Source organism: Equus asinus, chromosome 9 (genome assembly GCF_041296235.1).
Source record: "Equus asinus isolate D_3611 breed Donkey chromosome 9, EquAss-T2T_v2, whole genome shotgun sequence".
Taxonomy (NCBI): Eukaryota; Metazoa; Chordata; class Mammalia; order Perissodactyla; family Equidae; genus Equus; species Equus asinus.
The window spans coordinates 33708346-33724120 of NC_091798.1; the positions used below are offsets into that span (position 1 = coordinate 33708346).

The following is a 15775-nucleotide window of genomic DNA, read 5'->3' on the forward strand; positions in this document are numbered from 1 at the left end:
ATTGAGATAACTTCTTTAGAAAACTGTTTGCCAGCTAAACCTACATAACTTCTAGGATCCAGTGATTTAACTCCTAGGTTTATACCTCAAAATATGTGTACTTTTGTTTACCAAAAGATACAAACAAGAATGTCAATAGCAGGACTATTTGTAAAAGTCTCAAACTGGAAACAACCCAAATACCCATCAATAGTAAGACGTAAAAATAAATCACGGGATAGTCATACAATGGAATCTGACAGAGAATTAACAGTATATTATTGCTACTTGTGACAACATGGGTGAATCTTAAAACACAACAAAACCACTTTGCACTTCCCACTCCCAAAATAAAATTACTCACTTCCTGTTTTCTCACCAAGCCACTCCCTTTGGTCTTTTGTCCTATCATTAGGAGTTAGCTCTTATCAAGGTCACAACCTCTATCTTCCTCTGTGAGTAATCAGTTCCTTGTTTCCTTCTTCCTGACCTCTCAGCAGCACCTGAAAAGGTTTGCATTCCTTCCTTTCTGAAACGCTTTCCTTTCTAGATTCTGGATGCCACACTCTCCTGATTTACCCCCAGCTAGTTGGCTAGCTTCCTGGCTGTTCCTTCTTTGTCTCGTTTCCTGAATCTTCCTCCTCTATCAGAACTATTAGAATGCTCTAGGTCTTCAGTCCTTGACCCCTTCCTTCTGTCTATCTAATCTCTCTCCGAAGGTGCTTCCTTCAAGTCCCTGGTTTAAATAGCATCAGTAAGCCAATGCTACTCATATTTGCATTTTGTTGGACTTCTGCTTGGACCCTGGACTTCTCTTCTGAGCTCCAGACTTACTACCTATTCAGCAGCTCTGTTTGAATGACTAAGATGCACCTCAAAATCAACACAGCTAAAAGAGAGTTCTTGATTTTCACTATGAATCTGCTCCTCCTTGGATCTCCCCACCTTAGTGAATGACACAATCATTCACCAAGTTGCTCAGGCCAGGAGTCATTATTTATTTTACTCTTTCTTCTAGCCAAGGGGCACACATATTTTCTGACAAGGCCAACTGGATTCTCTGCCATGACTTTGAACCTTGAGTGGATGACACGAGGTTAGGAAATTGGTTGGAGCTGATTCATCCCAGCTGAGACATCCTTAAGAGGCTGTCCATTAGCTCCTGCTACCCAGATGCCCAGAAGTGTCTTTGCTCCTCACCTTCCTGAGACCTGCCTCTTCAGCTTTACTTCTGAGGCTGTAAGCTACGCCATATCCTTCCAATGAATTTCTTTTTAACTTAAATTTTCTAATAACTCCTTGCATTGTTTGCACTAAAGAACTCTTTTGTAATATTGAGGAAAAAATGAATAAGCAAATTTCTGCATTATAAAAACTCAGTTTCCTGTCCATTAGTCCATCAGTCAGACAGTCACCAATTATGTTTGGAACAATTACTATGTACCGACACAACAACACTGTTCTCTCTTAAACTCTTCTTCAGGAACTGCTATCCCTTCTTTACCACTTATCCAAGCTCATCAGGGTCATACCCAGGGACAATTTATTCCTATGACAAGACTAGATAATTCAGGATAACCTCCCCTAATCAAGATCCTTAATTGAATCATACCTCTTCCTAAGATAACAAAGCTGGACATTAATTAAAGAAATAAGGACAGATTTTTAGTTAGTAGTGTACTGTTGCAACAGGAAAAGAGTCCAATGTGAACTGAACTCAACTTTGACTGGTATAGAAGTGACTGGGTATTTTAAAGGGAGAATGAGAGGAGAGGGAGGGAGATGAGCAGGGGCGCAGTAGAGTCAGGGAAGTAAAAAATTACAAAAGGCAGGAAGGGATTGGGTCCATGTGAAACTCAACTCACCTGGATGGGTTAATTGGCACTTAACAAAGTCAGGCTCCTCCCCTGCCATGGAGGCTGGGAGACAGGGGCCCTATCTTCAGGTGTGGGCTGGAACAAACAGCAAATTCTGAGTTTTCTCAGGCGGGTACTTTTAGGAGAGCTAAGGTCATCCTAGAGATGCAGCCTTGAACTGTTAGAAACTGTAGTAGTGTTTTGTTCAAGTCTTTATAGGTCAAGGTTGAGGCCTAGTCAAGAAGAGGGGTCAGAGGAGCCTGGCTAGAGTCTGGTCAAGAAAGAACCCCTGTCACCAGATGGGCTCAATGAAATCACAAGAGTCCTTAAAAGATGGAAGAGGAAAGCAGAAAGTCAGAGTCAGAGGGAGGTCTGAAGATGTTGTGCTGCTGGCTTTCCAGATGGAGGAAGGTGCTATAAACCAATGAACGCAGGCGGCCTCCAGAAGCTGGGAAGGTCAGGAAACAGATGCCCCCTACCAGAAGGAACGCCGCCCTGCTGACGGCTCGAGTTTAGCCAGTGAGACTGATTTTGCACTTCTGACCTCCAGAATCATAAGATAATAAATTCGTGGGTTTTTAAAAAAAATTCATATTCTTTTAATGAGGTAAAATTCATTTACAGTGAAATACACAGATATGAAATACTGAATTTCTACAAATATACACCCTCCTAGAAGCCACACCACAATAAAGACAATAGACTATTTCAACCACTCCACAACCTGCCCACGTGCTCCCTTCTAGTTAATCTCCACATCCCATAGGTAATCATTGTTCTGACTAGTTTTGGCTGTTGGTGAACTTTCGGTGCGAATAACAATGCAGGGCAAAAGGAAAATAATGTCAATTATATTACGAAAATAGCTTTAGCCTCAAGTACTCCAATTCATGTTGCTTTAAGCCACTAAGTTTGTGGTGATTTGTAACAGCAGCAATAGGAAACTAACACAGCAGTTATTTCTGGGTGATGGATGGGCATTTATTATTTTCACGAGAACTTTTTGTATTTCCATACTTTATACAAAATATAGATTATTTTATATTCAAAAAATTATTTAAGTTTTAAAAAATTTAGAAGAAAAGACTTTCTAATGCCCAGGCCAGCTCAAGCTCAGGTATACCTGTCCACTTAAGAATCTCCTCTGGTGATGGGGGCTGAGGGACATTCCATTTTGGGAGGGGCCTCACTGAGTTGTTTGTTTCATCATTTATTAAGCACCTATTATGTGTGAAGCGTTTTAGATACAGATTCTTATTCACAGCAGGACCTTCTGCCACGGGTATTGCTGTTACTCCCAATTATGGATGAGGAAACCAAGCAAAATACAGCATGTAATTTGCTCAGTGCACATAGTTACCCAGTGGTGGAGCAAGGGTTCAACCTGGGTGCCTCTGACCTCAGGGCTTGCAAAGAACCTGCAATGGGTGTGATTATATGAGAGGATGTTTGTGAGTGTGCAAGAGGTGGCAGTGGCATGATGGGAAAAGAAAAAACCAGGAGCCAGAAACCTGGTCCCACCAACTCACTTCATTCATTCAACAGATATTTATTGAGCACTTACTGTGAAATGAGAGGAGCTGGGGAATGATGCAGTGAACAAAACATACAAACACACCTGCCTCATGGAGTTTGTATTCTTGTAGGATGTGAAAGACAATAAATGAAATAAATTGTTTCCTTCCGTATTTTGTTAAGGGAGTCTCACAAAATGTCCTTAGGGGATGGTGTAGTATAGCAGGAAGAGCAGGGGCTTTGAAGTCAGGATTCCTGTGTTTCAGTCCTGGCTCTGCCAGTTCCTGGCTGTGAGACTCTGGGAAAATGACTTAACCTCTCTGAGCCTAAGTTTCTTCAGGTGCAAAATGGGAATTATAATCCCTATCAACCTAAGTTGTTAGGATGAATAAATGAGATGATATATGTAAAACTCAAAGTAACAGAACCCCATTGACAGGGAAGCTATTGTTATTGATGCTGTGGCTCTGAAGGCTGCCCTGAGTTCTCATCATCTGCAGTTCCATGAAGAAACACTGGCCCTCTGAGTCACAGATGATGGAGCTGGCTTCCGGGGAACCCACTGTATTCAGCGAGTTCAGCCTATCTGACAGGGAGTGTGACCCTTTTCACACTCCTGGTACAAGTGGTCCTTTCCACTGAAAACAGATGATCTTGTCTCCAAATTTCCTGAAACCACACATGGACCCTTTTCTGTTCACAGCAACAAGAGACCCAGGTGAGGAGAGAGCAGGGCCCTGAGGGGCTGTGTGCAGCTGCAGGCTTAATCTCAATTAACAGCAGCCCCCGGGGAAGCGCCGCGCCGGGCAGGGCTGGCTGGGCTGTTTGCGGGCTGTGGGTTGCCAGGGCTCTGTGAGCAGCCCGCAGGGAGGCACTCGCAGGAAGATTTTATTTGCTTTGCCTGGACGCCAGCCAGCCCTGTCAGGCAGCCTTCACTTTATAACTTGGCCTACATCTGACGACTGTGTTCCTGAGGAGGGCCAGGGCTGTGGAGGCTGGGAGGGCTGAATTTTAATTCAGAATGTTCCTTCACCCTCAACTCTGCTGCCCCCAAACTAGGGAACGTCCTTCCCCAAATCCCCTCAACGCACACACACATGCACACACACCCTTCTTCATACTTAGTCCCTTCATGCACTTTTCACAGTTTCTATATAAATGTGCCGTTTGACTACTGTCAGCCTCCCACAGTTAATGAAAATGTCAGGCAAATCAGAGCTCTGTCCACTCCTGCTCACCATTGTGTGACCCACCTTATGGGTCTCTGTTACAAATTAAGCTTGCTAGATCTAGCAAATAAAATTACAAGATGCCCACTTAAATTGGAAATTTGGATAAGGAATAATTTTCAGTTAAAATCCGTCCCATGCGACACTTGGGGCATATACTAAAAATTATTGGTTATTTGAAATTCAAATCTAACTGTGCATCCTGTGTCTTATCTGGCAACCTAATTATAACTAGTGTGTTATACACCTAAAGGAAGTGATGAATGGGGCTAATGCATGATCAACAACAGAAAACCAGACGCAGACATTTTACTGGAAAGTCCACACCAACATGTTAGGAGTGGTTGTTTCAAGGTGATAGGATTATTGGAGAATTTTCATTTTTCTATATGATTTTCTATGTTTTACAAGTTGACTGCAACTGAAAAGTTTTCAAAATCAGATATATGTATATATTTACACCCATACACACAAACACAAACTTCTTAATACTAGTGCAAAACCTACTCAAAAGAGAAACAATTTGTGTTTTCCCTCAGCCTGCAAACCAGTTTTCTGAATACATCCCCATAGGCTAGGGGCATATTGAGCATCCTAGAAGATTCCTGAAAACAGTAGTGAGAGGCCTACATAGCATATCAGTAAAATAGTGAACAGGGGGCAAGAGTTAAAAAAAAAAGCATCGTGTTATTTTATTAATCATACAATGCATCTTAAGAAAACTGGCTCTTGAAATTTTGGGGCTGTAAAAATAAGTCCAGTTAAACCAAGGACACAAAATCTTGATTAAATTGTATATAATAAATTGAGGAACCTTTGATTTTTTTTCTTTGATTTGAAGAATGAGGGTGCAAAACAAAACAGACATCATAAGCTCTTACAGACAATGAGTTGAAGACCTGTCCCCCTTCCCCTGCCACACAACATCCCATGATGCTTGGGGCCAAACACCATCCAAATTTGCCTTTTGGACGTCCACACTGGTCCTCAGTGATAGGCACGTTCAGAATGCTACACCTAAATGGAGCAAGGAAGGAAAAGAGCTACCATTTGTAAGATGCTTATAATGTCCTAGGCACTGGGCGTAGCACTCTATCTCATTTCATTGATCAAAACAACCCAAGTTACACACAGGAACCCTATCTCATAACAACGTGACTTAAAAATGATAAAGTAAACTACTCACAATCACACCTCCAGAAGCATTGCGACGTGCTTTACAGTTGTGGAAAGAGTGACTTACATTTGCTGTGCTCTACTTACTAAAGTAGATAGCATTTATTAGAAGAAATAAATACAGTTTCTGAAGATTTTAGCTTGAGGTTTGAAAGACAAAAGGATTTTCTGCTGTGCTTGGAGGAATGCCCCCTCCCGGCTTCCAGTTCTGAATGTTGGGCCAGAATCATGGGGGATGGGCACTCTTCCTTCTCCTCTGTCAATATTAACAGCAGCCAATGTTATACTGTGAGATTCAGTGTGAGAAGGGAAGAATAAGGCATATGTCATGTTATCACCAAGCCAGCGCGCATCCAGAGTGTTGCCTGGAATGACACTAAGTTAGCAACAGCAAAATCGGTAAACTTTAGCCCACTTAAAGTCCCCTAACACCCATGTTATAAAAAAAAATAGGAATAGAATGAAATCAACTTTGCCTACTCTGCGATGACAGACAAGCACGAAAAGGCAAAATGCTAAGTATGTCCTCAGGAAGGGTTCCTGTTCTTAAAGGAGAAAATTAGTTGGTTGAACTTTCAAAGCAGGAAAATGTGACTTTGAACAAAGGGAGACTGTGAAGTGAGAGCACCCTGTCATTCTGAGGGTGGAGGGAGAGGGGGAAAAAGGCAATTTGATGATTGCTAAGGCTGCGGAAGAAAGAGCTGCATCCATTTAACTCTTTACGTGGCAGCATTTTGAATAGGCCACTCTAAAATACTGATTAAATACACTAAGCCTGAGCCAAAATTAGACTCCACCACGATTGAGTGGTGCATAAACCATAATAGACCTATTTCCAAGTCACAAAGAATCATCTTCCTTTCAACTACGGGTAGAATCCTTGAACAAATTGTATCCTAAGTGAACTGTATTAATTAAAAATGGAGAGAGACAGGTTTTATGCACTGATTCCTCCAGAGAAATGTCCCTAAACACACAGTGACATTTCAATTATTTTTCCATTAGTATTCTCTGAATAAAGACTTTTTTCCCTTGCCTTTGCTAGTAAGAACTGCTTGGTATGCATATTTAAATAACAGTCATACTGAATTAGCTTTAAGAACTGGCTCTTAACATAATGGATATATTAAAAAGTAGAGCAAAATGGGTGAGCTACATAAAGACCTCCATGCACAAGAAAAGAGCAGGAAGTAACAGATAATGCCAGTTTCTTCGCTATTTTCTAAGCCTTGGATTATGATAATAGCTTTGAGAGCAGATCACAGTTACTTAATGTCTAGCCCCTGACATAAGCTAGCTCCAGCTCTGTTAAAATCTATTTGCTGAGAAAGGCAACACCTCTCCTTTTTCAACTCACAGGCATATATATGGCTGGTTAAGAAGTATGCTGCCAGGAAACCAGTTTTATTGCCAGTCATTTTAAGGAGAAGGTGTTTTGTATGAGTTCTAAAGATCAACCTCATGTCAGCCAGTGATGCCATACTTCGTACCTAAAGTCTCTGGCCCACAGTTAATGGGGAAAAAGTATCTAATGAGTGAGAAGACATCTAAACTCATTCCTTACCAGCCTACTTAATTACAATGCTTTAAAAAACTATTGACCTTAAAACGAGGGGAACTATGACAACTGAACCATGCAGTATTTATTGGTGACAGCAAAACAATTTTGTTTCATAAAGTCAAAGAAACCAAGAAGAACAAAAGCCCTTGAGGAAGAGCCTAATGAGGATTTTGCAAATGCACACCTGGAAATCAAGATGCATTTATGGAACAGTATCTGAAGGTGAAGGTGGGAGTGTCTCCATTCAGAGGTCCAATAAAAACACTTACCACAAATTAACCAGGAAAGGATGCTCCAGACCCTGCATGATCTGGAGCTCCTTGAAGACATTTCTCACTTCGTTGCGCTCTACACACTTTTGTTTGTTCATGTACTTCATCGCATACATCTTCTTGGTATCATTCTTCTGTACGATGCAGACCTAATGGTGCAAACCAGAATGACAAAGTGATTAGGGAGATGACAGATCATGGAGATGAGAGACAGAACAAGACTTGCTCTTTAGCACTTTAGCATGGTTTGGAGGCCTTATCACTTGCAAATTCTATGATGCTAAAGTTGCCACTTAGCTCCGATTTCAGAGCAAAAAAAATAATTTTTTCCCCCTGCACCAGGTCAATTCCTAAATCTGCTTCCTCAAACAAGTTTGCTGGTTTTCACTTTTGGGGTTTTTCTAAGAAAGCATTTTAGAGAACATAGCTGCCTCCTTGTCAGGAATCTTTCAATAGCGATTGACATCCTATGCTTCTTTGCACGACTGAAATGGACATGGCTAAACTGTCAAGCTGAACAATACTGTGCAAAGAATTTCTGTATAACCATAGGTGGTGATATACCCAAAAAGGATTTTAAGCCCAATGTCCATAGTTTAAAAAAATTTTTAGAGGTTCATATAATGCCTGATAAAGTAGACAGCAGATGGCTTTAAAATACAAGTTTAGGGGCCCAGCCCCCTGGCCGAGTGATTGGATTCCGTGTGCTCTGCTTCGGTGGCCCGGGTTTTGCTGGTTCAGATCCTGGGTGTGGACACGGCACCACTCATCAGGCCATGCTGAGGTGGCGTCCCACATAGCACAACCAGAGGCACTCACAACTAGAATATACAACCATACTGGGGGGCTTTGGGGAGAAGGAAAGAAAAAAAAAAGATTGGCAATGGATATTAGCTCAGGTGCCAGTCTTAAAAAAACAAAATAAAATAAAATACAAGTTAAATATGGAATATTCTCTCAAAGTATGTCTCCACCAAGAAACTAATAACCAGGGTTTGAATCTAGAAGGCTTGTACAAAAAAATCAGACTGAATCTGTATATTTTTCATGGTAGCTTTTTGAAAATGAAACCATGATACAACTGGGAAAAGAAAATAAATTAGGTGGCCTCTTTCCCACAGGAAAAGATTTAACTCTTACATTAACGACATAACTGCTCCTGAAGGTACAGCTGGTACAATCTGAAAATGATTCTGAAATGTTACTCTCTCTTGCAGGGAGGAAGTTAAACTCTACTGACAGTAAATGGATTTGACTTTGAGATAATTCTGAGAACAGTATATATTCATTATGTAGCTGCCTGTCACATACTTTCCTCACAGTGTGGTGACAATTTTATAAAAATCTATTATAAAAACACCTCCGAAATGTCATTCCGTGTGGTCCCAGTAACTCAGTCCTCAGAACATTCTCAGACTCTGATCCCTGAGCTATATAACCCTGTTGGTGGTTAATCACTTTGGTTCTCACCTTCCCAAAACTGCCTTTCCCAATGGCCCGCAAAATTTCAAAGTGGTCAAAGTTGACTGTAAAACAAACAGAAAGAACATCGTGAGTGATTATCAGTTGCTCTTTAGTAGCTAATAAATAATAAATAAGGATTGGGCTAAACCAAAGTACCTTGTTTAAAACAACTTTCCAGACTACCTTAAAATGCCCATTCATTCATCCAATAAGTATTTCTTACACACTTATTTATGCATTAATCACCATGCATAGTACTGAAGGATATAGTAACAATACAGTGAAAATAGTCTAGTGAGGGCTCCATACAGAGAGAGACCCTAATGGATTAAATAGTCACAAAATAAATGGACAATTAAAATTCCTGCTGAATGTCAAGAAGGAGAGAAGTTATGAGGCTCTAAGAGCACATAACAAGGGATCTTACATAGGTGGCAAGGCCAGGAGGCACATCTCTAAACACAGACGATTACAGAGAGATCTGGTCCTCCATACATATGGCTCTACTAAGGATTTGTGCTTTAAAAATCTTCTCCTCACAGCAACCACTCTTTTGTATCTGAATGATTTCAGTTTTCCCAAGTAGGACACTATTACACTCATAAGTTTATAAAATACGCCAATCCCTAAGGCAAGAATACCTAACAGATTAGCATGAATAGGTGTATGGAGGTCCACTGAATGGCGCTTTGAGGTGAGATGAACTTTGAGATCTGCCATTTAAAACTTCAGCTCCTGGAAGGCAGAAGCAGCAGATGTTTATTTTATATGTAGCATGGTCTCTTGGGTCTGTGCTCATGAAATGCTTGGTGATGAGAAGAACAAAGTATAGATTCTCTCAGACCGGTGACAATCTTTGGTTTCTTGCCCTGATGATCTTGAGAAAATGTTCCACTTTGTTTCCTGGTTTTTGAAATAGGGATTTAGATGAGTAAAATTCCAAATGAAGGATTTGAAGAGTTTATTCAGAAAAAGATTGTGAAACACTTGAAGGTACCACTCTTCTCTTTAAAAAGACTTATTTTATCTCTTTTTTTCAAGAATCGTTAGCTCCTCCTGAAGAAAAGAGATAAGTAAAGGGATCTCTTAAGGTCTTTCCAAGCTGTCTGAGGGCCGAAACATTTTTGTGTGCGTGTGTGAGGAACATTGGCCCTGAGATAACATCTGTTGTCAATCTTCCTCTTTTTGCTTGAGGAAGATTGTTGCTGAGCTAACATCTGTGCCAATCTTCCTCTATTTTATGTGGGATGCCACCACAGCACAGCTTGACAAGTGGTGCTAGGTCCGCACCCAGGATCCAAACTCCAGGATGCCTAAGCAGAGAGCATGAACTCAACCACGATGCTACCAGGCTGGTCCCTCGAAACATTTTTATAATATGGCTTAATCATCACTTCCTCTTCTGAACTCCCAAATCACTTTATTTCTAACACGAAACCCATGTAATCATGAGAGGCAGCATGTATATTACAAATAGCCCTAGATTTAGACTCAAAATAACCATGTGACTTCTAATAAATGACAGACTCTCTGAGACTATTTTCTCATCCGAAAAAACAGGATTGACTCTTCTTGATAAGAAGAAAAGACCTTTCACCTAGAAATTGCCAATAAACCTATTTACTTAGGTAACATAGTCAAGTGAATGACTTATCTTCCAGAACTCCTTGAGTTCTGAGTTTCTCTCATCCTCTAGATCCTAAGTTCTATGAGGGTAGTGATGATATGTCGTTCTGCTCATTCTGGTTTCCCTGGCAACTCAGAAAATTCCTGGCTTGAGGCAGTTGAAAGCAAAACTTTTTGCACTTCCCACAGAGCCTAGCACAGTGATTTACACATGGTTGGTTCTCAGCAAATAAATCAACCTCAGCCATAAGCATACACACGAATCCCAAAACAATCACCTTTTGTAAATATGAACAGTGAGAGCATTTGGGTCTTCTAAGGAAGTGTTTTTCAAATTGAGTCAAGACCCATTAATACATTATGAAGTAAATTTAGTGGTAATGAGAGGCATTAAATATTTAAATGGAATAGAACCGATTAGAAAATATTGGAAATGCCTCAAATGTAGTAAGCATAGTATTGCCGCTGAAAGATTTGTTTCTGTTTTATATATATGTGTAGATAGAGTGGATCGTGATATAATTTTTTTTTTTTTTTTTTACTGTGGGTTGTGGTCAAAATAACTTGAAAAATACTTTCATAAGCTTTCTCTTAGGTTTCAAAGTGACAAAAACCAAAGCAATGATTTCCTCACACTCATTACCTGAGGCTGAGTTATATATTATGTACCACGGAAGTGTTAAAAAAATGACCAGGATTTATTTGCAAGTCTAAGATTTTATCTTGAGCAAATCCAATAACACACTGTGATTTCTCCACTAGCAGCCTAGCCTAGAAGGCTGTGGCGACATTATGGGAACATACAACAGGGACCTACGAAGCACGAAGTTCCATCGTGATATGAATCCACTTTATGAACCATGTCTCTTTATAAGCCTTTTTAAGCTTTAATGAAAATGATGAAGGATTAGATGCCAGGTTACCGATAAACTTCTACTAGCAGAACTGCCTTAATTAATGTCAGGTCAGGTCCCAGAAAAGTGACAGGCCTAAAGTTTAAGAGATAATGCATCTTATTTATGCCTTTATTTTTAGTCAATCCAAGAAAGAACACACTCCAGTCCAATATCAGACTGCCTAAAGTCACTTTCATAAATGATAATATAAACTGGGGAGAAAGCCAAGGACAGATTGAAAGTGACTGGAAGAGAAACTCTTATTTCATCCTTACAGTCCCTTCTTAAATATCCAATAAAAACATCACTAGTGAGTAGGAAGGCAACAGCATCAGTAGTTAGTATCAGACAAAATGAGAGAGAAATGAAGTCAGAACTGTGGATTATTTTATCAACAAAAATTTAATTGTATTATAGGCATATGGTATTTGTCTAAAAGGAGTATGGCATAGCACACCCACTGTGTAACCTAAAGCTTTGAGCAACATGTGCAGTATTAACCATCAGAATACAGATAGCCCACAGCCTCTTTTTGTACCACATATGAGCTAAGATTGGTTTTTACATTTTTAAAGGATTGTAAAAAAAAAAGTAATATGCAACAGAGACCGTCTAATAGCCTATAATATATACCAGTTGGCCCCTCACAGAAAAGTTGGCCAGCCTGAGATTAAGAGCACAGCCTCTGGAGACAGTCTACCCGACTCAAATCCCAGGTCCTACAATTAATTGTGTGATCTTGGCACTTTATTTCTATGCTCTGTTTTTTCAATCTATAAAATGAGGATGAAAATAATATGTACCTCACAGGATTTATAGGAAGATGAAATGAGTTAACGTATGTAAAGTACTTAGACTATGAACTGGAACTGACTAGTTTTACTAGAACCACTGCCCAGGAAACAGCATAATTCAGAGCTGCCAGCAAATACCCCCTTAAGCTGCTATCATAGCTCATGGATACTATCAGGCAACATGGAGGTAAATGGCAGCCATCAGTGTCATTTCTACACATTTGGAGTTTTCATAGTCTACGGTGTGGTGTTCTTACAGTGTTTTCACCAATCTCTAAAGCAAAGTTGACCTTTGTTGCATTTATTCCTGTGTCTTGTCCTTGTATCATGTTCTAAAACTTTCCTTCTGGTTCATGGATAAGCTCTGGTGCCAAGAGGACATAAAGGCCTTCTGGAGACACTGTTAGACCCCTTGGGACTTTGTGGGGCCTTGAAGGTAGCAGTTGAGTGTGGGGAGAGACAGAGCCTGGTTCTCACTTACTGAGGGGGCTGGGCCAGGGTAAGCGGCCTGCAGAAAAAGAAACGGCAAAAGTGGGGCAGGCTTTGATACCTTCCTTATCTGCTTCAGAGTGTTGCTTTCAGAGGTCTTCTCATCCCAGTCTTAGCAATCATCATGCCAGTACAGTATCCTTAAGGTTGCCTGGAGGTGTGTCGGGTTAATAGACAAAGTTGAATGGGTCCTAATATTGCGAGGTCACCTGGAATATTTTTAAAACTAAGTATCTAAAGACTTATTTTAGAGTTTTTCTTTTGGGTAAGTTCACATTCTCCACTAATTAAGCAGACGTAGAAATTCTATATGCATGAGGGATCTGCCTAAGTTTGGGTTGGTGCACATTTCATTTTTAAGTCTCATTTTATCCTCACAACAACCTTATGCATATACAGATAGGGAGGCTTAGACTCAGAGAGACTAAATAATTGGCCATGGTTATGATTAGCATAGTGACTAACTTATCTTGGAGTTAGGTTTTAAAGACAGAAAGCAAGGCAAAACCTTGTTTAGTCAAAACTACACAGGTAAATCCTCTAGGAAGGTACCCCTTTGAAAACCAACAGAGTCTTTCAAAAAGTCCAACACGGTTTTGTTTCCCTTGTGTGAGCACCCACTGAGGCTCCTGAATTGCATTGAGGGGCTACTGTAGGAAAAGTTTAAACTCTAGATCACACTCAGCTCACTGGCAGCCTCAAATTTGTTAGAGTCACACGGAAAGTAAGATAACTGAGGGGACAACTGTTGACTGTTGCTGCAAAGCCACATCCAACACTTGAGTGGAGGCGTGTGCAGAGTCAATCCACCTGGGGCTGCTCAGTTGCATTCACCTAAAATCAGTATATACCTTTCTGATTCGGGATCCAGGGTCTTAACCACTATTTTTTTTTTTTTTTTTTAAAGATTTTATTTTTTCCTTTTTCTCCCCAAAGCCCCCTGGTACATAGTTGTGTATTCTTCGTTGTGGGTTCTTCTAGTTGTGGCATGTGGGACGCTGCCTCAGCGTGGTCTGATGAGCAGTGCCATGTCCGCGCCCAGGATTCGAACCAACGAAACACTGGGCCGCCTGCAGCGGAGCGCGCGAACTTAACCACTCAGCCACGGGGCCAGCCCCCAGGGTCTTAACCACTATTTTTATAATCTTCTTAATATTGTTCTTATTGTGTAGCAGAATTGGGGAAAGCAACGTGGGATTTCTTCATCTCTTTTTAGCATCACATGAGTCAAGTCAGATTTTCCCAAGTCTTTCCCTACCGTAAACGTGCTGATTGTGGAATCCAGTGCCGATGCTATTATCTCCTTTGTTTTACTTCTCTTACCATCTCCCCAGTCTCAAGACTGTGCAACACAGTTGAAGGAAAGAAAAGGGGAAACCCGTCTTAGAGTTTGTTATAACACCTTGACACTTAGAATTTGGGAGAAGAGCATTCTAGAAAGAAAGCAGAAAATTCTTTTTTTTTTTCTATTTTTGAGGTAAAAATATTTGGAAAATATTTTATTTTTTCCTAAAAGAAAAATGACCCCAGCCTTAGTAAGTACCGAATCACAAACGTATGTGAGACTATTGAGAACTGTACTTCTTGTTTTTCTATTGATGATGGAATAAGGACACCAGCTGTGTGACCTAAGATAAGGTTCTCAATCTTTCCCAATCACTGTGTCCCCATCTGTAAAAATGGAGCTAAGTATACCTGACTCACAGGTGCTTTTGAAGATGAGATGCTAGAAACCAGAAGTATGATGTCTGGTCCACTGAAAACTAAAAATTACAAATGATAGAAAAGTACAATTATGCAATAAAAATTGTCTTCTTCCATTCAAATTTCTAGTTCCACTCCCAGAAGGCAAGAGACATAATTATATTGTCTCTGTCAATTCACAGCATCACTTAGAGATCCATCTGATCATTTCAAAGCTCCTTTTCATTTCATTGGATAAATGTACCATAAAATATTTAGCCTATTGACGGACTTCTCAAAGATGGTCAATTATATGCTATTACCTACCATATTACCACAAAGATCCCTGGTTAGCTTTTGTGTACATGTTTGTAGGCTAACTTTATAAAAGTAGAACTGCTAGGACAAAGAATGTTGGAATTTTCCAATTTAACAGATATTGTAAACTAGCCCTCCAAAGATGTTATACCAAATCTCCTGCTTACCAATAATGTGTAAAAATGACTTTTTTGTCCACTGCCTTGCCAACACTATTACATCAACTATCCTGGATCTGACAAGTGAAAAAAAAATGAATTATTGATCTACTTTATATTTTTTTTAATGAGCAAAGCCTCATATCTTTGTATATGTATTCTTTTTGGAGAAATGTCTTCATATATTTTGGCTGCTTTTAATGAATTATTAGTCTTTTTGATTTGCAAGTACACCTAAAATGTTAAGTAAATTAACTCTTTAGCATATGTCAGGAATATTTTTTCAGGCTGTCCATTTGGCTTTTGACTTTAAAACACTTTAACAATGTAGAAAACGTAAGTTTTAAATTTATATCTTATATAGTCAAATTTCATATAGTCAAATCTTTTTCATCTCTCTAGGTTTGCGTCTTAGGAAGGCATTTTTTATTTCAAGATTGTTAAAAGCACATACTCATATTTTAAGTCAGTAAATTTTTATTTTTTTATTTTTTATTTTTTTGCTGAGGAAGATTCACCCTGAGCTAATATCTGTGGCCAATCTTTCTCTATTTTGTATGTGAGCTGCCACCACAGCATGGCCACTTATGAGTGGTCTAGGTCCATGCCTGGGAATGGAACCTGGGCTGCCAAAGCAGAGCGTGCCAAACTTAACCACCAGGCCATCAGGGCTGGACCATGTCCGTAACTTTTGACATAGATATTTTTGTCATTGCTGCTGCTTTCATTTTTGCAATCTTTTTCTAGAGTACAAACTTA

General features: G+C 39.9%; 1 protein-coding gene across 1 annotated transcript in view; it reads right to left on the reverse strand.

Moving 5' to 3' along the window:
* The window catches only part of STK32A (serine/threonine kinase 32A), a 114223-nt gene that overhangs the window by 73236 nt on the left and 25212 nt on the right, over window positions 1–15775 (reverse strand). Inside the window, exons 3-4 of the mRNA XM_014854805.3 lie at window positions 9059–9114; window positions 7586–7737 (exon numbers count right to left, since the gene is read on the reverse strand). Of these exons, the coding sequence (XP_014710291.1) occupies window positions 7586–7737; window positions 9059–9114 (208 nt within the window). The remainder of the gene's footprint in view (window positions 1–7585; window positions 7738–9058; window positions 9115–15775) is intronic.